The sequence below is a fragment of the Macrobrachium nipponense genome, chromosome 15 (assembly GCF_015104395.2).
Source record: "Macrobrachium nipponense isolate FS-2020 chromosome 15, ASM1510439v2, whole genome shotgun sequence".
NCBI lineage: Eukaryota > Metazoa > Arthropoda > Malacostraca > Decapoda > Palaemonidae > Macrobrachium > Macrobrachium nipponense.
The window spans coordinates 9,253,966-9,273,445 of NC_087208.1; the positions used below are offsets into that span (position 1 = coordinate 9,253,966).

Below are 19,480 nucleotides of genomic sequence, written 5' to 3' on the forward strand. Positions count from 1 at the left end.
CAAAAGGGGGTGAACCTGGTGGCAGGATCACAGGAAGGATGTTAGTGAGGCAGGTAGAAAGGAGATCTGGATCTACGACTAAACTACAGTAGTACCTCGAGATACAAAATTAATCCATTCTGAGGCGCCCTTCGTATCATGAGGTTTTCGTATCTTGGACCACATTTTACATGTAAAATGGCTAATCCGTTCCAAGCCCTCCAAAAACACCCCATTAAATTTCATAATAAAGCTAAATTGACCTATAAACAATGAAATACTACAACAATTTGGACCATTCAATACCTAAATAAGACTAAAAATGCAAAACCTGTAAATAAAGTGTATAGAGTGTACAAGAAATATTTATTATTGTAACGTCAAATGTGGAAGCTTACCTTTCAAGTGAGGCTACGTACATACGTAACTATCCAAGGAAGATTGCTTCTGCCTACGTAACTTTTTTCACAGTGTTCCTGTGTGAGCCTTTTCGGGGGGGTGTCTTCTACAAATGATTGCACTTTATGAAAAGCGGCTTTAATTTCTGCCGTTTTTTTTTGTATGTATGTACGTACGTACGTACTTTAAAAAAAATTTCACAATGTTTCTATGAGCCTTTTCGGGGGGGGGGGGGGTGTCTTCTACAAATGATTGCACTTTATGAAAAGCTGCTTTAATTTCTGTCGTTTTTTCTTCTTTATTTGATTTTTAACTTTTTTTTTTACTTTACGTAAGTTTTTTTTTTTTTTTTTTTTTTTTTTTTTTTTTTTTTTTTTTTTTTTTTTTTTTTCAGAATTTCAACTTTGGTTTTTTGCACCTCATGACTCTGTTGGCCCTGGTGTCCATCAAAACCCTGTTCAACCAAATGCTCTCTCTGCAACTGATTTGGGTACTGAATGTTCGGCTGCTGACCTTCAACATAAACTGAAGTGCCTTGATTATACGTACACTACACACATTGACGATCCCGAAAACGAATACGAGGTGCGTACTAATGCTGGTACCGAGTGGTCGAGCCCGCACACCGTTTACATAGTAGATGCATGATGGGAGGGACGCTGGCCAATAGGAGAGAAGGATTTCATGGCCGCGACTAGCATCAGGAACCAATGGGAGAGCAGGAGGATGGTGGCGAGTCTACTAGTATACTAAGATGGTGGCGCGCGGTGCGATTTTCAAAATTGTTATCCGGGCAAATCTCGGACTTTTCAGAAACCTTTCGTATCTTGAAAACTTTTCGTATGTAGAGCCGTTAAATTTTTCGTATTGGCTTTCGTATATCGAGTTTTTCGTTAAGTTGAGCCTTTCATATCTCGAGGTACTACTGTACTTAGACAGTGTCAGGGGAAACTGTGTTTCCCCGCTGCCACTGCTGGAAATTTAAGAGATTCTAAGGGTAGTGAGCCGGAGGCTTATGAGACGAGGAAGACGTGGTCTTTTTAGATGCTGTCTTCTCAAGGGTCTTCAACTCACGCTTCCCTTTCACCTTAGGGAGAGCCTGAGTGGACTTCGGTCTGACCGAAAGTTCACTCTCTGAAAAGCCTTGGAAGGAAGTAGAAGACGGTACAGGGGAAGAAGATCCAGAAGGACCCAAGGGAAGCCCTTGAGCCCCCAACAAACCTGCCTCATCCAACATACTACGTGGATCACCTACCGCCATTGGTTCCAAGTTGAGATCTAGAGTTGCCACGTCATCTGCAATTTCGGGGTTGCTCTGGGCCGCCAGCGCCTGGGCCACCTGAAGCTGGATGGTAGAGATATACGGAGCTGCCGCTGCTGGGTCGACGTAGCAAGTGGCCTTGGCTCCCGGGAAGAGACGGACAGCCATATTCTTATCCAGGATATATGGCTGCCCCTTCGTAACGTTCTTGCCGAACCCGCCGACCCAGGCCTTCAGGGTGGTCGCTGTGGCGTCCTTCACGGCGGTAGCCTGGAAGAGAGGGTTATTGTAAGCCCTAGAAGGGAAGGCTAAACTGCTAATGATTAAACATATAGTTCAAAATGTCATTGTATATCTTATAGGAGTACATTTATATGGTCAAATTATATAGCAAATAGATTCCGGTATAAACTTACACCGGAGGAAAACTGCTCTACAAGATCGTAGCAGATAGAGCATGCTTCATGGTGCCATACCGCTATGTCCCCATAGCGGATGGCGCAGACGGCGTGGGTCCTGCAGGCCTCGTGGCCACAGGGGTCCTGCAGTACGGCGTTACAGCCGGACTCCTGGCAGTTGGTAACCTGTAAGTGGACAGATACATGAGTATCAACACTGATTAACAGGACTAGCCCGTTAAGAGATATAACACTCCGCTATATGCCGGAGTGGAGATATAGGTGTTAACCTTCTCCTGTTCTCCTGTAGTGGTGAGAGTCCAGTAGATCTGGTATGCTAGTTAGAAATATCCGGCACGCCGGGGTAAGGAGTTTCACCAAACTAGCAACCAGCTTTACGGCGGGGGTGGGTACAAGAACGGTGGGGAGGAACAAGAGAGAGTTAACCCAGTAGTAAATAAACCAAAACAGCGGGAGCATAGCTCCGCCGTAGAAAAAACTCGCAGGCAGAAGGAGAACCCGGTTGGTGAGCTGGCGCTCCGCCGGCTAGCGGAATTTTCAGCATTACACACATATAAAATACAAAAATAAAATTAAAATTAAAAATAAAATGATAGCAAGACAAATAAATATAGAAGCATATAGCGGAGCTCTTCTCCATCACCCCCCGATGATGGAGCTGGTGGAACCAGCGGAGCCCGCCGCTGGCGCAGTGGGTAAAATGGGGGTGACCGGGGTAGGAGAGAGAGCGATAAGGGACCCGAGGAGGTCTGAGCACGGACGAGCTAGGTGGCCAGCCCAACCCGAGCGCATTGAAGACACCCCCGTGGAACCCCCTCTCAAGACTCCCGTATCCTCTCCGGGAAGAGAGGAGGAGGGGAGTGAGCCCGGGTGGTTGCCGTGGCAACATGAGTGAGCGGTACGTGTCTCCCCGTCCCCCGTAGGGGAAAGGGAGGCAGGGAGGGGTGACTGAGCCGGTGGCTCAGGGCGATCGCCTGGTCCACCGTGGACGTGGTAGGGCCACGCGGTCGGATAGGCCAGGCGAAAGAGATAGCCTAGGCTATCTCTAACCATCTCAAACATGCCACATAAAATAAGCATAAATATTATAATAGAAAGGAAGGGAATCAAAAGTAAAAGAGAAAGAAATGTCCTAGAGAAGCTAGGCTAACCGACCTGGGAGGGAAGGCGCCTAACTACTCGGGAGCTGGCCTCTGCCGGTACGTAAGAATGGAGGGCAACGGCCAGGGTGGTAGGACTAAAAGAGAAGGACGTATGTCCTATATGCCTAACAGACCTAGACAAAGGCACATGCATGCATGAACACTGAGCTAAGGTAACAAGGCATAAGCTCAATCGAGCTAGATTCCCATAACAATAGAATAGCAAATCTTGCACAACACGAAAAGCTTAACATAAATACTGCACAGAAATAGCTACAACGGTATGGGAGACCGAAGGAGCTGAATAAGAATTACACGAGGCAAGCTGGTTGGGGCGAGCCTGTAGCCATGTCGTAGAAGGCACCATCATATAACCTAAATAAAAGCGGTAAAACGGGCCCTAGCTGGCTAAAATTACGTGAAACACTTAGGCAGTACTTAACTTAGTTGCAGCAATAGCTTGAAGTTCCATCTCGAAAGATAATCCAAGAACGAAAGCGAAAAAAGCACAGCAAGAAAAAACACGGGTGTGCGGGATTCTGCTAACAGAAAGGATGGCCGCTAGAGGCGCTCGTGTTGGCGTGGGAGCGCTAGTAGTAGTAGTTGCTGACGCGGGCTGTGTAACAGCTCTCTCTAGCAGGAGGATTTTGTGAAGGAGGGATCTAATTGACAAGAGGCCCGTGGTAGTGGTTTCACTCGCCCCAGAAACTATACCGACACCCTCTTTTTATAGGGTGAGCGAGTCAGAATGCTCTGACATCCCATTTTGGTTTTTTCTCTGGTAATGTTAGCAATATTTACCCTAGAAATGTGAACTAAAAGGATATTTCATGAAGCGACACGGGCTGAGCCCAGAAATTACAAACTTTATATAACTGGCAATGCCAGTATGTCTGGAAGATGTAGTTACATATATCTATACTGAGAGCCCCGTCAAAAATTCTAGGGAAACAATTTAAAAATTTCTTATCCCTTTTGAAGACAAACGCTTTGCAGTTTCAACAGTCATGGAATACAAGGCTGCATTAACAGAACCATTGGTTTATGATTTTATGATTTGACTCTAGTGTAGAAGTTGTCACTTCCTTTCTTTGGTCCTTTGCACTGCAAAGATTCGCTCTAGAAGGGTTCCAATTACGTAGTACTTGGTCCCTGAACAAGGTGCTTAGACTTCAGTCAGCCCCCTCAGTTCAGTGGGCCCAATACAGCCACAACTCACAAGCTACAATATGTGATCTTGATTGCATTAGTATCGGGAGCTTGTATGTATTAGCAAACTGGGCTCTCTTAGACATGGACAATACGTCATGCAAAAGGCTGACAATCATTTATTATTGTCCTGTGGCCTGTCATTCTTGGTTAAGGACGGGATTCCTTAAAAAAGAAAATCTCCTATTCTAAGTAAACTAGAATTAGCAAACTAAACATTATGCCCAGTTCAAGCACTTCTTACACTCTAGCAACACTTGCTATTAGCTCAAACAAATTTGACTACATTGTGTATCGGTAGGTGGCATGGATAGTCTTGACTCATGGGCAGTACAGCGGCAAACCATGGGTCTTCCTAACAGGCGGGTATGCTAACTATTGCTGGGGAGAATTTTGGTCCTAATATATTAGTTTCAAGATATAACCTAATCCGGGACCAACCACCCCCAGGGGAACTTACTGAGACCCCAACCAGGGTCATTTCCACCGCATGTGCCAGCCAACCGCCCACGGCGAGTGACTGCCCACTCCCCCTGGCTAACCCCCAATCCACCCAAATGATCAGCGCATTCATCTCCCATGTTCGTGAGTAGCCATGGATACATTAAACATAATCTCTTGGAATATTTTTGGCCTCAAGCGGAACATTCCTCTTCTAAACATGTTCTGCAAAAACTTCAAAGGCATCATTGCATTGCAAGAAGCGCTTCTCTGACCACATGACCTTGCCATCTGCAATTCAATACATGAAGACTTCAGAACCTTTTCGACTTCATCGATGCAAGTTACAGATCAAATCACAGCCAGTCACCCGAAAGGGGGTCTTTCTTTCCTGTGACAAAAATCGTTAGACAATATGATAAAGGTGATGACCTACAGGAGTGACAGATTGCTGGGGGCTTCAATTGACAGTAGGGAACTCTAAAATCCTAATAATTAATGTTTATATGCCATGGGAAAATAACAATAATTTCGATCATTACTGCATGATCCTAGGATAGTTACACAGTATTATTCGCAATTCTCCTGCTGATCATATTTGTATACTAATTGGGGACCTTAATTCCCACCCCACAAAACAATTTTATAATGAACTTACTCGCTTCTGTCAAAATCATGCTCTCCAAATTAGCGATGTAATGCTCCTCCCTCCCTCCTCCTATACATAAATACATAATAGAGCGGACGCAATTACAACCTCCTGGCTACGATCACATCCCATTGCAGGTGTCATTCAGTACCCCATCCCTCCCTGCCGTGAACCCCCTAACTGACTGCTCACCAGCGGTAAACTGGGATTTTAAAAACCAACAGAAAACCAGATTCTTTAGGACGACCACTGAAACCAGGTTGCGGTTAGCAGTTCAACCGGCAGACGCCTTACTTTGTACTAACACAAATTGTAGAAATGACCACCACAGGAGGGATCTAAATGAAATCTATTCGAACTTAATCTCTGCTATGCTTGCTTCGGGCAGGGCTGCGTATAGATTTCGTCAAGGTAATTCTTGTAATATACCTGGTTGGAATGACTTGGTTAAAGATCTGTATACATACTCACGAGAAATGTTTTTACTGTGGAGGCAAAATGGTAGCCCGAGGGAAGGACACACTGCATTATTAATGAGACAGGCAAGAGCTCAGTTCAAACTTTCTCTTAAGCACTGCAGATTAAATGAAAAACAACAATGTCTAGAAACTTAGAATCTGGTGATTATCCTTGTCTTTGGAAAGATATCCAGTCCTTAAATCCCAAAACTAAAAAGCTATCACAGAGTGTAGGGGAAGCAGTCGGAGACGAGGCTATCGCAAGTATGTGGGGCGATCACTTCAACAATATCCTGAATTGCATAAATGATCAGGATTCCTGAAGGGATGTAGATAACCTCCTTACTGACAACATTCAATTTCATTTTACAGACCGTGTTATGCCAGGTAACATCAGCGATCCCATAAACAACCTACCTAATAATAAATCGCCTGGCTGTGATGGTCTTCCTGCAGAGGCTTTCAAATTCTGCCAACCGATAATTTACATTTTGCTAGCTGCCCTATTCAATGCGTGCATAACTCACCAGTTTCTTCCAGACTCCCTACTCTTAGTTCACTTGATACCATTAATCAAAAACAAGCTAAAGGATGCAGCTGACCCTGGCAACTACCGACCGATTGCAATCACAACGATCGCATCGAAGATACTTGAGTCGGTTCTCCTAGTGAGTCTTCTCCCCTTTCTACACACCACTGACAACCAGTTCAGGTTTAAGGGGGCCGGCCAGAACCCCTATATATGGTGGTATAGGGCGAAAAATGCAAAGTCATGAAAAAATTCATGGAGCTTCATATGGCAATTGAGAATACGTATACGAAATATTTCGTCAAAATTCCTCTTACTTTCGTAGTTACAGGGTAATTAGTAAACATAACTCAATAAGCCTAAAACATTCATCCGTACAAGAAAATGCAATATTTCTTCTGTTATTGTAAATTTTGATAATTATTGGCAAAGAAATTGTGAGAAATGGCATCTGTAGAGATTCCGTGGCTCGCAGAAGTGAGTATCTGGTTCAACCATGAATCAGTAGGACCACAGACTTCAAGTAGGTTATACGTTCGAGTTTCACCTCGTGACATTCGCTTGCTTTTACGTATGTTTATGTATGTTTCGGCAAGAAGTTCATCATGCCAATGAGGAAAAGACAAGGAAAACATCTCGCTAACATACAGACGAAGAAAAATCTCTCAAGTATTATTACAGAATATCATAATATACGCGTAGTGAAGGGAGAGGGGAGGGTTGCCTAGTAACGCCCCCTTCTTGCCTGACAGCACATGTCACACTGTGCCCAAGGCTACGATCTTTGAGCAAAGAGATCTTCATTTATGATAAATAACATAGTTTTGGTTTTTTAATACCCAAAATGGAATATGAAATTCATAATAATCATGATTTATTAAATTGTCTTTGTAAAAAAGAGAGTACACCTTCGAGTTTCACCTCTGACATTCTCTTGCATTTACGTTTGTTTATCTTTGTTTCGGCAAGAATGTCATCATGCCAAAGAGGAAAATACAAGGAAAACATCTCGCTAACATACAGAAGAAAATTCGCTGTAATAAGCCGAGTTAGTGAAAGGGAGAGAGGGGGTTACGTAGGAAGGAGTGCCCCATCTTGCCTCAAGCAGTGCCCCAGGCTACGATATATGAGCAAAGGGATCATCATTATGATTTAAATTATGATTAAATAAAAATAGTTTTGGTTATTAATACATAAAAAAAAGAAATATACAATTCATAATATCATTATTTATTAACATTGTCTTTATAGAAATACGAAGGAAAACTTTGAACGCCCGTATCTCAAAACTATAGTACTTATTGACCTTCAAAATCTATCTCCTCACTTAGTTTTAAAGCTATAACATTGGAATTTAGTATATAACTCAGAACAATCAAATAGAGCCCTTTTTTTCCAATTTTTGTTTCGTCTTTTTTTTATAAATTTTTTTTCTCCTGATTTATAGGGTTTATTTTTTTACCATATTGAAAAATTCATATCTAGCAAAAAAATGACTTTTAGAAAAAAAACTCTCCATTTGATTGGAGGTCTACATCAGGTCTATATATGGTAGTAATCCCAGGTCTTAATATTAAATATCAAGGGAGGAGATAGAATTTGAAAAATGGTTATTTTCGGGATAAATCGCCCTGGCGTCACAAAACCGAAGGTCAGAGGCGAAAATCATATGCGGTTTGGAGATGTCCCAATTCACCTTATTAAGTGGTATGAATGTCAAAGTCCTGTCGTTAAAAATCGGCATTAGCCGGCTGGCCCCCTTAAAGCAAACCACTGAACCGACACCTGCATCTGCATGCTGAAAGAATTGCTGAACTACTACCTATCATCAGCGTCTCCTGTTTTCCTTTGTTTTGTGGTGGATGTGAGAAAAGCATTTGACAGAGTAAACTACCTGAAGCTCTTCCTGAAGCTGCATGAAAGAGGCACACCCCTATATCTCATTGGCATTTTACTTTGCTGGTTCTCCACACAGCAATTCTGTGTAAAATGGGGTAACATATTATCGTGCACCTTCAGCTCCCTAAACGGGCTTCGACAAGGGGGCATTCTCTCTCCATACTTGTTTAATACGTACACAGATGCCTTGAATGTCAAATTGAACTCACTCCCAATCGGATGCACCGTCAATGAACAACTATAAACAACCTCTGTTACGCGGATGATATGGTTCTGATTTCCCCATCAGTGCAAGGTCTGCAACGACTCATCAACACTTGCCGCCAATATGCAGAGGAATTTGATATAATTTACAACGAAACCAAGACCCAGTGCATGTCGCTGCTCCCGAGATCGCTTAAGCATATTGCAGAACCACAAATTTTCCTCGGAAACCATCGGTTGGAATTTGTGCGCAAAATTCCGTATTTGGGTCACATTATCACCAATGACCTAAAAGATACGGCAGACATTGAACAGAGGCGTCGTGAACTATGTGCAACTGGCAACATGATTGCAAGGAGGTTTGCCTTCTGTCACCGAGACATAAACTGCTGCTCTTCCACTCGTAATGCTACAGTATCTATGGGTGCTCCCTCTGGATGAACTATACCCGAGAGACCATGAGATGTATCACTGTGTGCCACCAATGACAATTTTTTTTGAGACACCTCACAAAACAAACTCCCCCGCTACCACTCCGCCACACAGATGTTCATAGAAAACCACCTGGACAATTTAAAAATCACTGTAAGGCGAACAATCTCCACGCTGGTAACCTGAGTGAGAAACAGCAGCAACTCGCTCATACAAAGCATCCTAAGGAGTGAAGCAAGAAGAAGATCGAATTGTGGGAAAGATGGGAAAATGAGGCCTTTGTCCCCTAAAGGACTTAATCTCTGTATTGGCAAGATGTCATCTACAGATTCTGTCATTATTATTATATTTATTATTACTATTATATTTATTGCTGATTTTACTTTTTCATTATTACTGTGAATACTATCAAGTTAAAGGTTTTTTTTACATTCAATTTTTGTATTTAGCTCTCTGGACCTGACTACTGTAACCACTGAAGGTCTCTAGATGAAATTTAAGTTATGTGATCTGTGCACTAACTGTTATAACTCGCAATGCATTTTTTTTCTCACCAATATTACTACTGTTATTACCAGTATTATGATTACTATCTTTTATGCTACCTCAGCTATTTGGTGGATAAGTGCCGATTATTCATTTTTTTATCATGTTGTCTCATGTATCTAGATTGTGTATGTTACTGTCTGCATTTTGTATATTCCATGTATATGGCCCTGAGCTGAATAAAAGGATATTATTTTATTATTATTTTATTATTATTTTATTATTATTTTATTTATTGCTTCTATCACAAGTCTTCCAAATTCGACTGGGTGGTATTTTATAGTGGGGTTTCCGTTCCGGGTTGCATCTGCCTCCTTAGGAGTCCATCACTTTTCTTACTATGTGTGTTTTTTCTAGGATCACACTCTTCTGCTGAGTCCTGGAGCTACTTCAGCCTCTAGTTTTTCTAGATTCCTTTTCAGGGATCTTGGGATCGTGCCTAGTGCTCCTATGATTATGGGTACAATTTCCACTGGCATATCCCATATCCTTCTTATTTTCCATTTTTTAGATCTTGGATTACTTATCCATTTTTTCCCTCTCTTTCTCTCAAACTCTGGTTTTTGTCCCATGGTATTGCGACATCAATGAGTGATACTTTCTTCTTGACTTTGTCAATCAACGTCACGTCTGGTGTTTGCACGTATCACCCTATCCGTTCTGATACCATAGTCCCAGAGGATCTTTGCCTGATCGTTTTCTATCACTCCCTCAGGTTGGTGCTCGTACCACTTATTACTGCAAGGTAGCTGATGTTTCTTGCACAGGCTCCAGTGGAGGGCTTTTTGCACTGAATCATGCCTCTTTTTGTACTGGTTCTGTGCGAGTGCCGGGCATTCACTTGCTATGTGGTTTATGGTTTCATTTTTCGTATTGCACTCCACATATGGGAGAGATGTTATTTCCGTCTATCGTACTTTGAACATATCTGGTTCTTAGGGCCTGATCTTGTGCCGCTGTTATCATTCCTTCAGTTTCCTTCTTGAGCTCTCCCCTCTGTAGCCATTGCCAATTGTCATCGCTGGCTAGTTCTTTAGTCTGTCTCATGTATTGTCCGTGCATTGGTTTGTTGTGCCGTAGTCCTCTGTTCTTTCTGTCTTTCCTGCCGTCTCTGTATATTTCTGGGTCTTCGTCTACTTTTATTAGTATCCTTCTTCCCATGCCACTCTTTAGCCACTCGTCTTCACTGGTTTTCAGATATTGCCCCAGTGCTCTGTTTCGATGCTGACGCAGTCCTCTATACTTAGTAGTCCTCTCCCTCCTTCCTTTCGTGTTATGTATAGTCTGTCCGTATTTGCTCTTGGTGTAAGTGCTTTGTGTATTGTCATTTGTTTCCTGGCTTTCTGATCAATGCTGCGGAGTTCTGCCTTCGTCCATTCCACTATTCCTGCGCTGTATCTGATTACTGGCACTGCCCATGTGTTTATGGCTTTTATCATATATCCGGCGTTGAGTTTTGACTTTGAGTATCACCTTGAGTCTCTGCATATATTCTTTCCTGATCGTGTCCTTCATCTCTAGGTGTTTTATATCTCCTCCTCATTATTCCCAGGTATTTGTATCCTGTCTCATCTATTGTTTGATGTTGCTCCCCATCTGGGTAGCTTTATCCTTCAGTCTGGATTAGGGTATCTATTTCCTTGATGCTCTTACCATACAGCTTGATTGTCGTCCATGAACATCAGATGGTTTGATTTTGTTGCTCTTTTCTTGAGTTGGTACCCGGCATCCATCTTCTGTAGTACTTTTGTCATGGGAATCATGGCTACTACGAAGAGTAGTGGGGACAGTGAGTCGCCCTGGAAGATCCCTCTCCTGATATTAACCTCTGCTAGTCTTATTCCAGAGCTTGTAAGTATTGTATTCCAGTTGCGCATTGTATTTTTGAGGAAGTGATGGTATTTCCTCTGCCCCATATATTTTCAGGCATTCTATTAGAACATGTGTGTGGTATCATGTCGAGCTTTCTTATAGTCTATCCATGCCATGCTTAGGTTGGTTTTCCTTTCTCCTACTGTTTCTTCATTACCATTTTGTCTATCAGGAGCTGGTCTTTAGTGCCCCTACTTCCTTCTGCAGCCTTTCTGTTGGTGGGGGATGGTGTTTGTCTCTCTAGGTAGTTGTATAGCCCTTTTTTTCACTGATGATACCTGTTAGTAACTTCCACATTATGGTAGGCAGGTGATAGGCCTGTAGTTACTGGGTATATTTCCCTTACTCTTGTCTTTTTGTACTAAGGATGTTCTTCTGTGGTCATCCATTTGGTGCTTGGTGATTTGAGATACAATGCTGGAGTTGTTCTGCTATTCGTGGGTGTAGGGCTTGAGTTTTTGAGCCAGTATCCATGGCTATTATTATTATTATTATTATTATTAGTATTATTATTATTATTATTATTATTATTATTATTATTATTATTATTATTATTATTATTGTTTGGAAGGAGACCCTCTTTCAAACAAGTTTTATTGAAAGATATTGCTGCATCAGCTGCATTCAAACTTGTAAATAGTCTTCTCTATTTTTCTAACAATAGCTTTCTCTCTGCTACTACAACTGGCGAGTATTGCGCCGATGTTACTCATCAGGAGGATCAATTTCGGGGATATTGCTTAAAATTTATTTATTTGTCACAGTACATGAACAAATAAAACTATACAAGTCGATCTAGTGGCCAACGTTTCTCTCGGTATCATCCGAGCATGATCACGGCAGTGGATCGGAGTAGACTGTAGGTGTTGTCAAGATCTACTCAATATATAGCGGCAGGTCAGCAGGGGGTCAACCGCGAGCTGCATTTTCATTGGCTGGTGGCGCAATGCGCTCCAGCTATTGGTGAAAGAAGTTTTCTTCAAGACGCTTCTCGTCGTTGAGGTTGCGCTGTTGCAGCCTAGCTGATCGTCGAGGCTGGGGCAAGACTTCCCTGGGCGCTGTGTCACGACGGCTCGCGTTGTCATTGGCTGATGGGCTGCTTGTCTCATCTGGTATATCTTTGATCGGGAGTGTCCGTTCGGTCTGGTATTATTTGTGACTATTATTTATGCACATAGGTCTCCTTAGGTTGGTGGGGAGGAAGAGCACTTCCTGTGTCGTATTCAATGAGGGCTTCTCTTGTTGTATGAGGAGTGCCTCGAGCAGTCGCAAACGCCGTTGGTCAGGAGCCCTCCCTATTATCTTAATATTCTTGATAATACCGTCGCGGGAGATGGCTTCCTGGTGTGCTGTCATGGTATGGTTTTTAATTGCCCCTTCTTGTGCGTGGCAAGAAATCCTCTTGGACAGTTTCATAGAAGTCATACCAACGTAAGAGCCGGGACATCCACGGACGGGGCATGAGAATTGGTAGACTACATTCGACTATTTCAAGAGGTCTCTTGCTGGGGGGGTCGGGTTGTTCTTCATGATAAGGTCGCTGGGTACGTCGATTTTGGTAATAAATCACGAGTTCGAGTTCTTTGTCGACTTCGGTGGTCACATTTTCTTTGATGATTTTATCAATGCATCTTCGTCCTCACGGAGTGACGTGCGTGCATTCTGGCTTTGTAAAACAGCTTGATCTTCTCATGGGGGTGGGGCTGCGGTCTCTCACTCTCGCTATACCACCGATCCAACGCTGTTCGGACTTCTTTATTAATAAGTCCAGCAGTGCAGTTCGCTGAATTATACCGTCGAATGCAGCAACGAAGGCCGGCTCCCCTTTCTCGACGTCCTCGTCTCCAAGACCGACGATGGTCTAAAAACTTCGGTATATACAAAGAAAACAAACTTAGGACTTTGCCTGAATGGTGACAGCGAATGTCCTGCACGGTTCAAGAACACCACAGTCAGGGCCTACATTCGGAGGGCCCTCACGCACTGTTCTTCCTGGCAGGACACTCACAAAGAACTCGACCGAGTCACTCAGGTACTCGTTAATAACTGGTATCCGAATCGACTTATTAATAAAGAAGTCCGAACAGCGTTGGATCGGTGGTATAGCGAGAGTGAGAGACCGCAGCCCCACCCCCATGAGAAGATCAAGCTGTTTTACAAAGCCAGAATGCACGCATGTCACCGTGAGGACGAAGATGCATTGAGAAAAATCATCAAAAGAAAATGTGACCCCACCGAAGTCGACAAAGAACTCGAACTCGTGATTTATTACCAAAATCGACGTACCCGCGACCTTATCATGAAGAACAACCCGACCCCCCCAGCAAGAGACCTCTTGAAACAGTCGAATGTAGTCTACCAATTCTCATGCCCCGTCCGTGGATGTCCCGGCTCTTACGTTGGTATGACTTTTATGAACTGTCCAAGAGGATTTTCTTGCCACGCACAAGAAGGGGCAATTAAAAACCATACCATGACAGCACACCAGGAAGCCATCTCCCGCGACGGTATTATCAAGAATATTAAGATAATAGGGAGGCTCCTGACCAACGGCGTTTGCGACTGCTCGAGGCCACTCCTCATACAACAAGAGAAGCCCTCATTGAATACGCACAGGAAGTGCTCTCCTCCCCACCAACCTAAGGAGACCTATGTGCATAAATAATAGCACAAATAATACCAGACCGAACGACACTCCCGATCAAAGAATACCAGATGAGACAAGCAGCCCATCAGCCAAATGACAACGGGAGCCGTCGTGCACAGCGCCCAGGGAAGTCTTGCCCCAGCCTCGACGATCAGCTAGGCTGCAACAGCGCAACCTTCAACGACGAGAAGCGTCTTGAAGAAAACTTCTTTCAACCAATAGCTGGAGCGCATTGCGCCACCAGCCAATGAAAATGCAGCTCGCGGTTGACCCCCTGCTGACCTGCCGCTATATATTGAGTAGATCTTGACAACACCTACAGTCCTCTCCGATCCACTGCCGTGATCATGCTCGGATGATTACCGAGAGAAAAACGTTGGGGCCACTAGAATCGACTTGTATATTTTATTTGTTCATGTACTGTGACAAATAAATAAATTTTAAGCAATATCCCCGAAATTGACTCCTCCTGATGAGTAATATCGGCGCAATACTCGCCAGTTGTAGTAGCAGAGAGAAAGCTATTGTTAGAAAAATAGAGAAGACTATTTACAAGTTGAATGCAGCTGATGCAGCAATATCTTTCAATAAAACTTATTATTATTGTTGTTATTATTAATAATACTGCAACCATACACAGCATGCTTAGATAAATCATCACAGAACTTCACCCTAAAAATGTGAGTTCACATGTAGTTTCTTGTTCTTTGCTACCAAACTTAAAGGTATTTGGAATAAAGAATGACTGACCCTGGACCAAAAATGTTTTTGGGTTGTTGGGATTAAAATTAATAAGCTTTTTGTCATATGTCAATTTCTTAGTAAAGCTCCTTGAGGACGAGGCTGCGACTACACTATCAAAAAACAGGTTTTGACTTAGGAAAAACCTAAATTTTGGGGGGTTGCTGTTGAGTCCTCAAAACCCTTCAACTTCCCTGATGTAAAGACATGGGATTTGGTTAAGGGATCATCCTGCATTGACCAACAGAAAGGAATGGCAGCATGGTTAGATTTTGGTTGTGTAAACAATATGACGGTTCATATGCGCACAACCACTTCTTCTTCTTGTGGTTTTTGACATCTTGAAACTGTGTATCAGTATTTGCTGAGGATAATAGAAAGTGCCCTCTTATTCTAAGTCCATTTATACTCTATCACATGTTATAATGTTTATCATTATGACGCACAATACCTGACCCCAAGACCAGTTAAGAGAATTCATTAACATTAATCTGGCCACCATGGAGCTCTGAATAGACCAGGGAAAGGGTAATCCTTGAGGACTCAACAGAGACCACCAAAAATAGGTTTTTCCTATATCAAAACCTTTTAATTAAGAAATAGATGGTATTAATTTATATTTTATTTCAAAGGTTAAGGAGGATATGGCCTACAAAGTTGCTGAGATGATCATTAAAGATGTGACAAGCATCACGCTGGGCTCACAGCATAGCAGCACGCGGTCAAGTGTCACATCATCAGTGCCTCCTCTCTCTCCGTCATCAGTTTCACAAGACAATTTAAGTGATGTATTCCCTTCATGATAACCTGTTTAAAAAGAAGGAGTCTCTTCTTTAAATGGGGTGTATAAAATCTTGTTAATGTTTGTAAACCCAAAGAAACATTCTTACTTTCTGGTAACTACTGATGTGGGATTTCATCCAGATTTAGTTTTACATTACAGTGTAGTTAAATATTTTGAACTGTGCTACACATTGGCTTTGAAGGTTTATACAGTGCTTGAAAATAATTATTTATAAAGTTTTTTGAAATATTTCCTTTTCAGAAAATTTAACATTTAAAGAAAAAATTAAATTCAGTGTTTTAATACTGTTTTAACACAATTGACAATCTTACTGGCTTTGTGTTTCAGTTAAGTGCATGCTGACAAAACTTTATGATCATACACTGCTTTTGCTATTAATAATACTTTATGTTGAGGTATTCATAAACTGCTATACTAAGTATCAAGAAAATTTTCTAATTATAATAGGCACAGAATATCTCCTGTATAATTGCCTTAAAACCTGAGTCTCTTTCCGGAGAGTTGTGATATTTTTGGGTGATGATGAGAGAACCTTTCCCATTTACAATGATATTTATATTAATGGTGTCATGTACGTATATGATTTTGGTTGTCATGAGTATTTTATTTTAACCCTAGCATATGGTGAATGGTGGAATTCAGGCTATGAACACAGAGTTGAATAATTTGTATGGTCTTCAAGGTTTTAATGATTGAAGGGCTTTTATTTGGTCAGGTTGTCAAGGCTTCAGTGCTGCCTGCTGTGCCTAGAAGTTTCCCAAATAAAAGAAGCATAACTTGGTGCTCTCTCTCTCTCTCTCTCTCTCTCTCTCTCTCTCTCTCTCTCTCTCTCTCTCTCTCTCTCCCCCCCCCCCTCTCTCTCTCTCATGTGCATAGATATTACTTTGTAGCCATATGTTCCACAAACCTGTGAATCTCTAATAAATATACTGCAAGAAATTAACATAGGACATTGTGTTCTTTATTCCAGCCATATTGGGGAAATCAGCAGAGTTGGCGGAGAGAAAATGAAGATAGATATCTGGCATTGTTGTAAGCACAGGACTCCTTAGCTTTGTTAGGTGTCTTTTGTGTTGGAATTTTTGTGCTGGCACTGAAAGGTCGTCTATTTGTACTTTTTTATCCATTTGGTTTGTATTGATACACAGTTTCAGGGTGTTCACAGTTAAAGATATAATAGCATAACATCAATAAATTCTATGTACGTAATTGGATTTTTAATATAGTACTTTGTCATTGTGCTTGGTGTGATAAGGCATTGAGTGTAAGCAAAAAAATTACTTCATAAAAGGTTTGTGGCAAGCTGATGAGCAGTTACTATGTTCTAAATATTTTATACATTTTGATGAATATTAGTTGGAATGTCAGTGTCCTATTTGGTTCTTAACCCACTTGAAAATTTCAGGTTTTCTATTTTTTTTAATCCAAATAATGTTAGATTCAATGCTTTTTAACCTTTTTATTCTCTCTCAAAAGCCAAATACATATGGAATTATACTCTTCAAGCTAAGTTTTATAAATATAAAGCTAAGTTTTATAAATATATGGTCAGATGCATAATGTTGGTGGTATATAGTAGGTAATTTTTTGTTTGTCACTACTCCACCGGCCATATAAATGCCTATGTTTGTGACCTAGTGTTCCCATAAGTTTGGTAGTCCTTTGTCTGATTTTGCTCACCTGGAGCCACTGGTATGCAAATCACCTTTCTGACTTTTTGTAAAACTGCATTGTTGTTAAAAGCCATGTTCATTGTTCATTGGGTGTTTGCTTTGCAGCAGGACTGCCTATTACTAATCATGTCACATTTCCCCTTATTTCATTAGCATTTTTTTCAATACATTTTCTCTTGAAATGCTCTCACTAATTGGTGAGAGTGAATTCTACATTTAGCAAGTACTGATTGATCATCATTATACTACGTATTGCCATTTTGTTGGATTTTTGGCTTTTAAGGTGCAGCTGTCTGGGAGGGAGTAAATAATCTTCTAAACACCGTGATATTGTAAACCTTCAATCCTCAGTGACGAGCTCTGTCAGATATGGTCGAACTCCGGGTAGGTCAAATAAAAATACGGATATAAATCAGCAACTCTGTACCCTTGTACCCCTACTTTGTCAATGCTGCATAGCCAGCAAACATCACAAGTTAAACTGAAAACTTGGTACAAAAGGCAATAGGGTAGCTTATTTTTCAATATTTTTAACAAAAAATATATGTACATCATAAATAATTAATAAAAACAAAAAAGCAAACCTATATTTTTGGGCACAGTTCGTGTCGCTTCGTGAAATAATCCTTAAGTTCATTATTTCTAGGTAAATGATACTAACATTATACCAGAGAAAAAATAAATTCAGGAGGATGTCAGAATAACTGACTCGCTCACCCTAAATAAAAAGAGGGTGTCAGTATGGTATCTGGGGCGAGTGAGACCACTACCACGAACCTCTTGTCATTTAGAATTCTCCTTCATCAGAATCCCCCTCCTGAAAGAGCTGATACACATCATCGGAGTTCAGCAACTACTACTACTACGCTACCCACCATGCCGACAGCCGCAGCGCATCTGGTGGCCATCCTTTTTCGTTAGCGAACTTGGGAACATGTGATTTTTTCATTTCTGTTCTTCCATAAACGTATTGGAAGTCATGGCAGTATTTTCTTCACTCTGAACGAGGCTTCTTCCAGCAAAGAACTCTCATATAAAGCTGGTCTTGGACAGTGCAGTGGTAGTGCACTGCATCAACAGGGGAGGATCCAAATCAAAACATGTGAACCATGTCATGATAGCCATTTTCTCTCTAGCAACCAAGTACAAATGGCACCTATCCTCCACCCGTTTAGCGGGAGTAAGGAACGTGATAGCGGACGCCCTGTCTCGATCAGTTCCTCTAGAATCAGAGTGGTCCCTGGACAACAAGTCATTCCAGTGGATACGCCGGAGTGTTCCAGGTCTCCAAGTAGATCTATTCGCATTTCAAGCGAACCACAAGCTCCCTTGCTATGTGGCCCCCAACCTGGACCCTCTGGCTTATGCCATAGACGCCATGTCCATAGATTGGAATCAGTGGGAGAAGATATACATCTTTCCTCCAGTGAATCTTCTATTGAAAGTCCTGAACAAACTCAGGACATTCAAGGGACAAGTAGCTCTAGTAGCCCCGAACTGGCCCAAGAGCAACTGGTATCCTCTGCTTCTGGAACTGGGTCTCCGACCTCGACGGATCCCCAATCCCAAACTATCTCAGTCATTACAAATGAGGACTGTGTTCGCTTCCTCAGGAATTCTCAAAACCCTAACTTTATGGACTTCATGAAGTTTGCGGCTAAAAGAAATGCAAATATTGATCCTCAGAATATTCTTTTCTTAGAATCAGATAAGAGAGAATCAACTTTGAGGCATTATGATGCTGTTAAGAAGTTAGCAACTTTCCTGAAGGAAACAAACACCAGAACCATGGCAGTCAACCTGGCTATATCCTTTTTCAGATCTTTATTTGAAAAAGGATTAGTGGCTAGCACTATTACCACTAATAAATCAGCTTTAAAGAAAATCTTTCAGTTTGGTTTTCAAATAGACTTAACAGACTCCTACTTTACGTCTATTCCTAAAGCTTGTGCTAGGCTCAGACCTTCTGAAAGACCTACTTCAGTCTCATGGTCTTGAATGACATTCTCAAGCTGGCTTCAGACACTGACAACGTTTCTTGTACATATATAATGCTACTGAAGAAAACTCTATTTTTGCTAAGTTTGGCCTTAGGAGCTAGAATATCAGAACTGTCGACCCTTTCCAGAGATGCTGGACATGTAGAATTCCTCCCCTCAGGAGAGGTCTTACTAT

The 19,480-nt window shown here is 41.8% G+C and overlaps 1 protein-coding gene across 1 annotated transcript in view; it reads left to right on the top strand.

Annotated features, from left to right (window-relative positions):
- LOC135226994 (A-kinase anchor protein 10, mitochondrial-like) overlaps positions 1–17,909 on the top strand; it is a 586,899-nt gene extending 568,990 nt beyond the window's left edge. The window contains exon 10 of the mRNA XM_064266721.1: positions 15,460–17,909. Within this exon, the coding sequence (XP_064122791.1) occupies positions 15,460–15,630 (171 nt within the window). The 3' untranslated portion in view covers positions 15,631–17,909. The remainder of the gene's footprint in view (positions 1–15,459) is intronic.
- Positions 17,910–19,480: the final 1,571 nt, after the last annotated feature.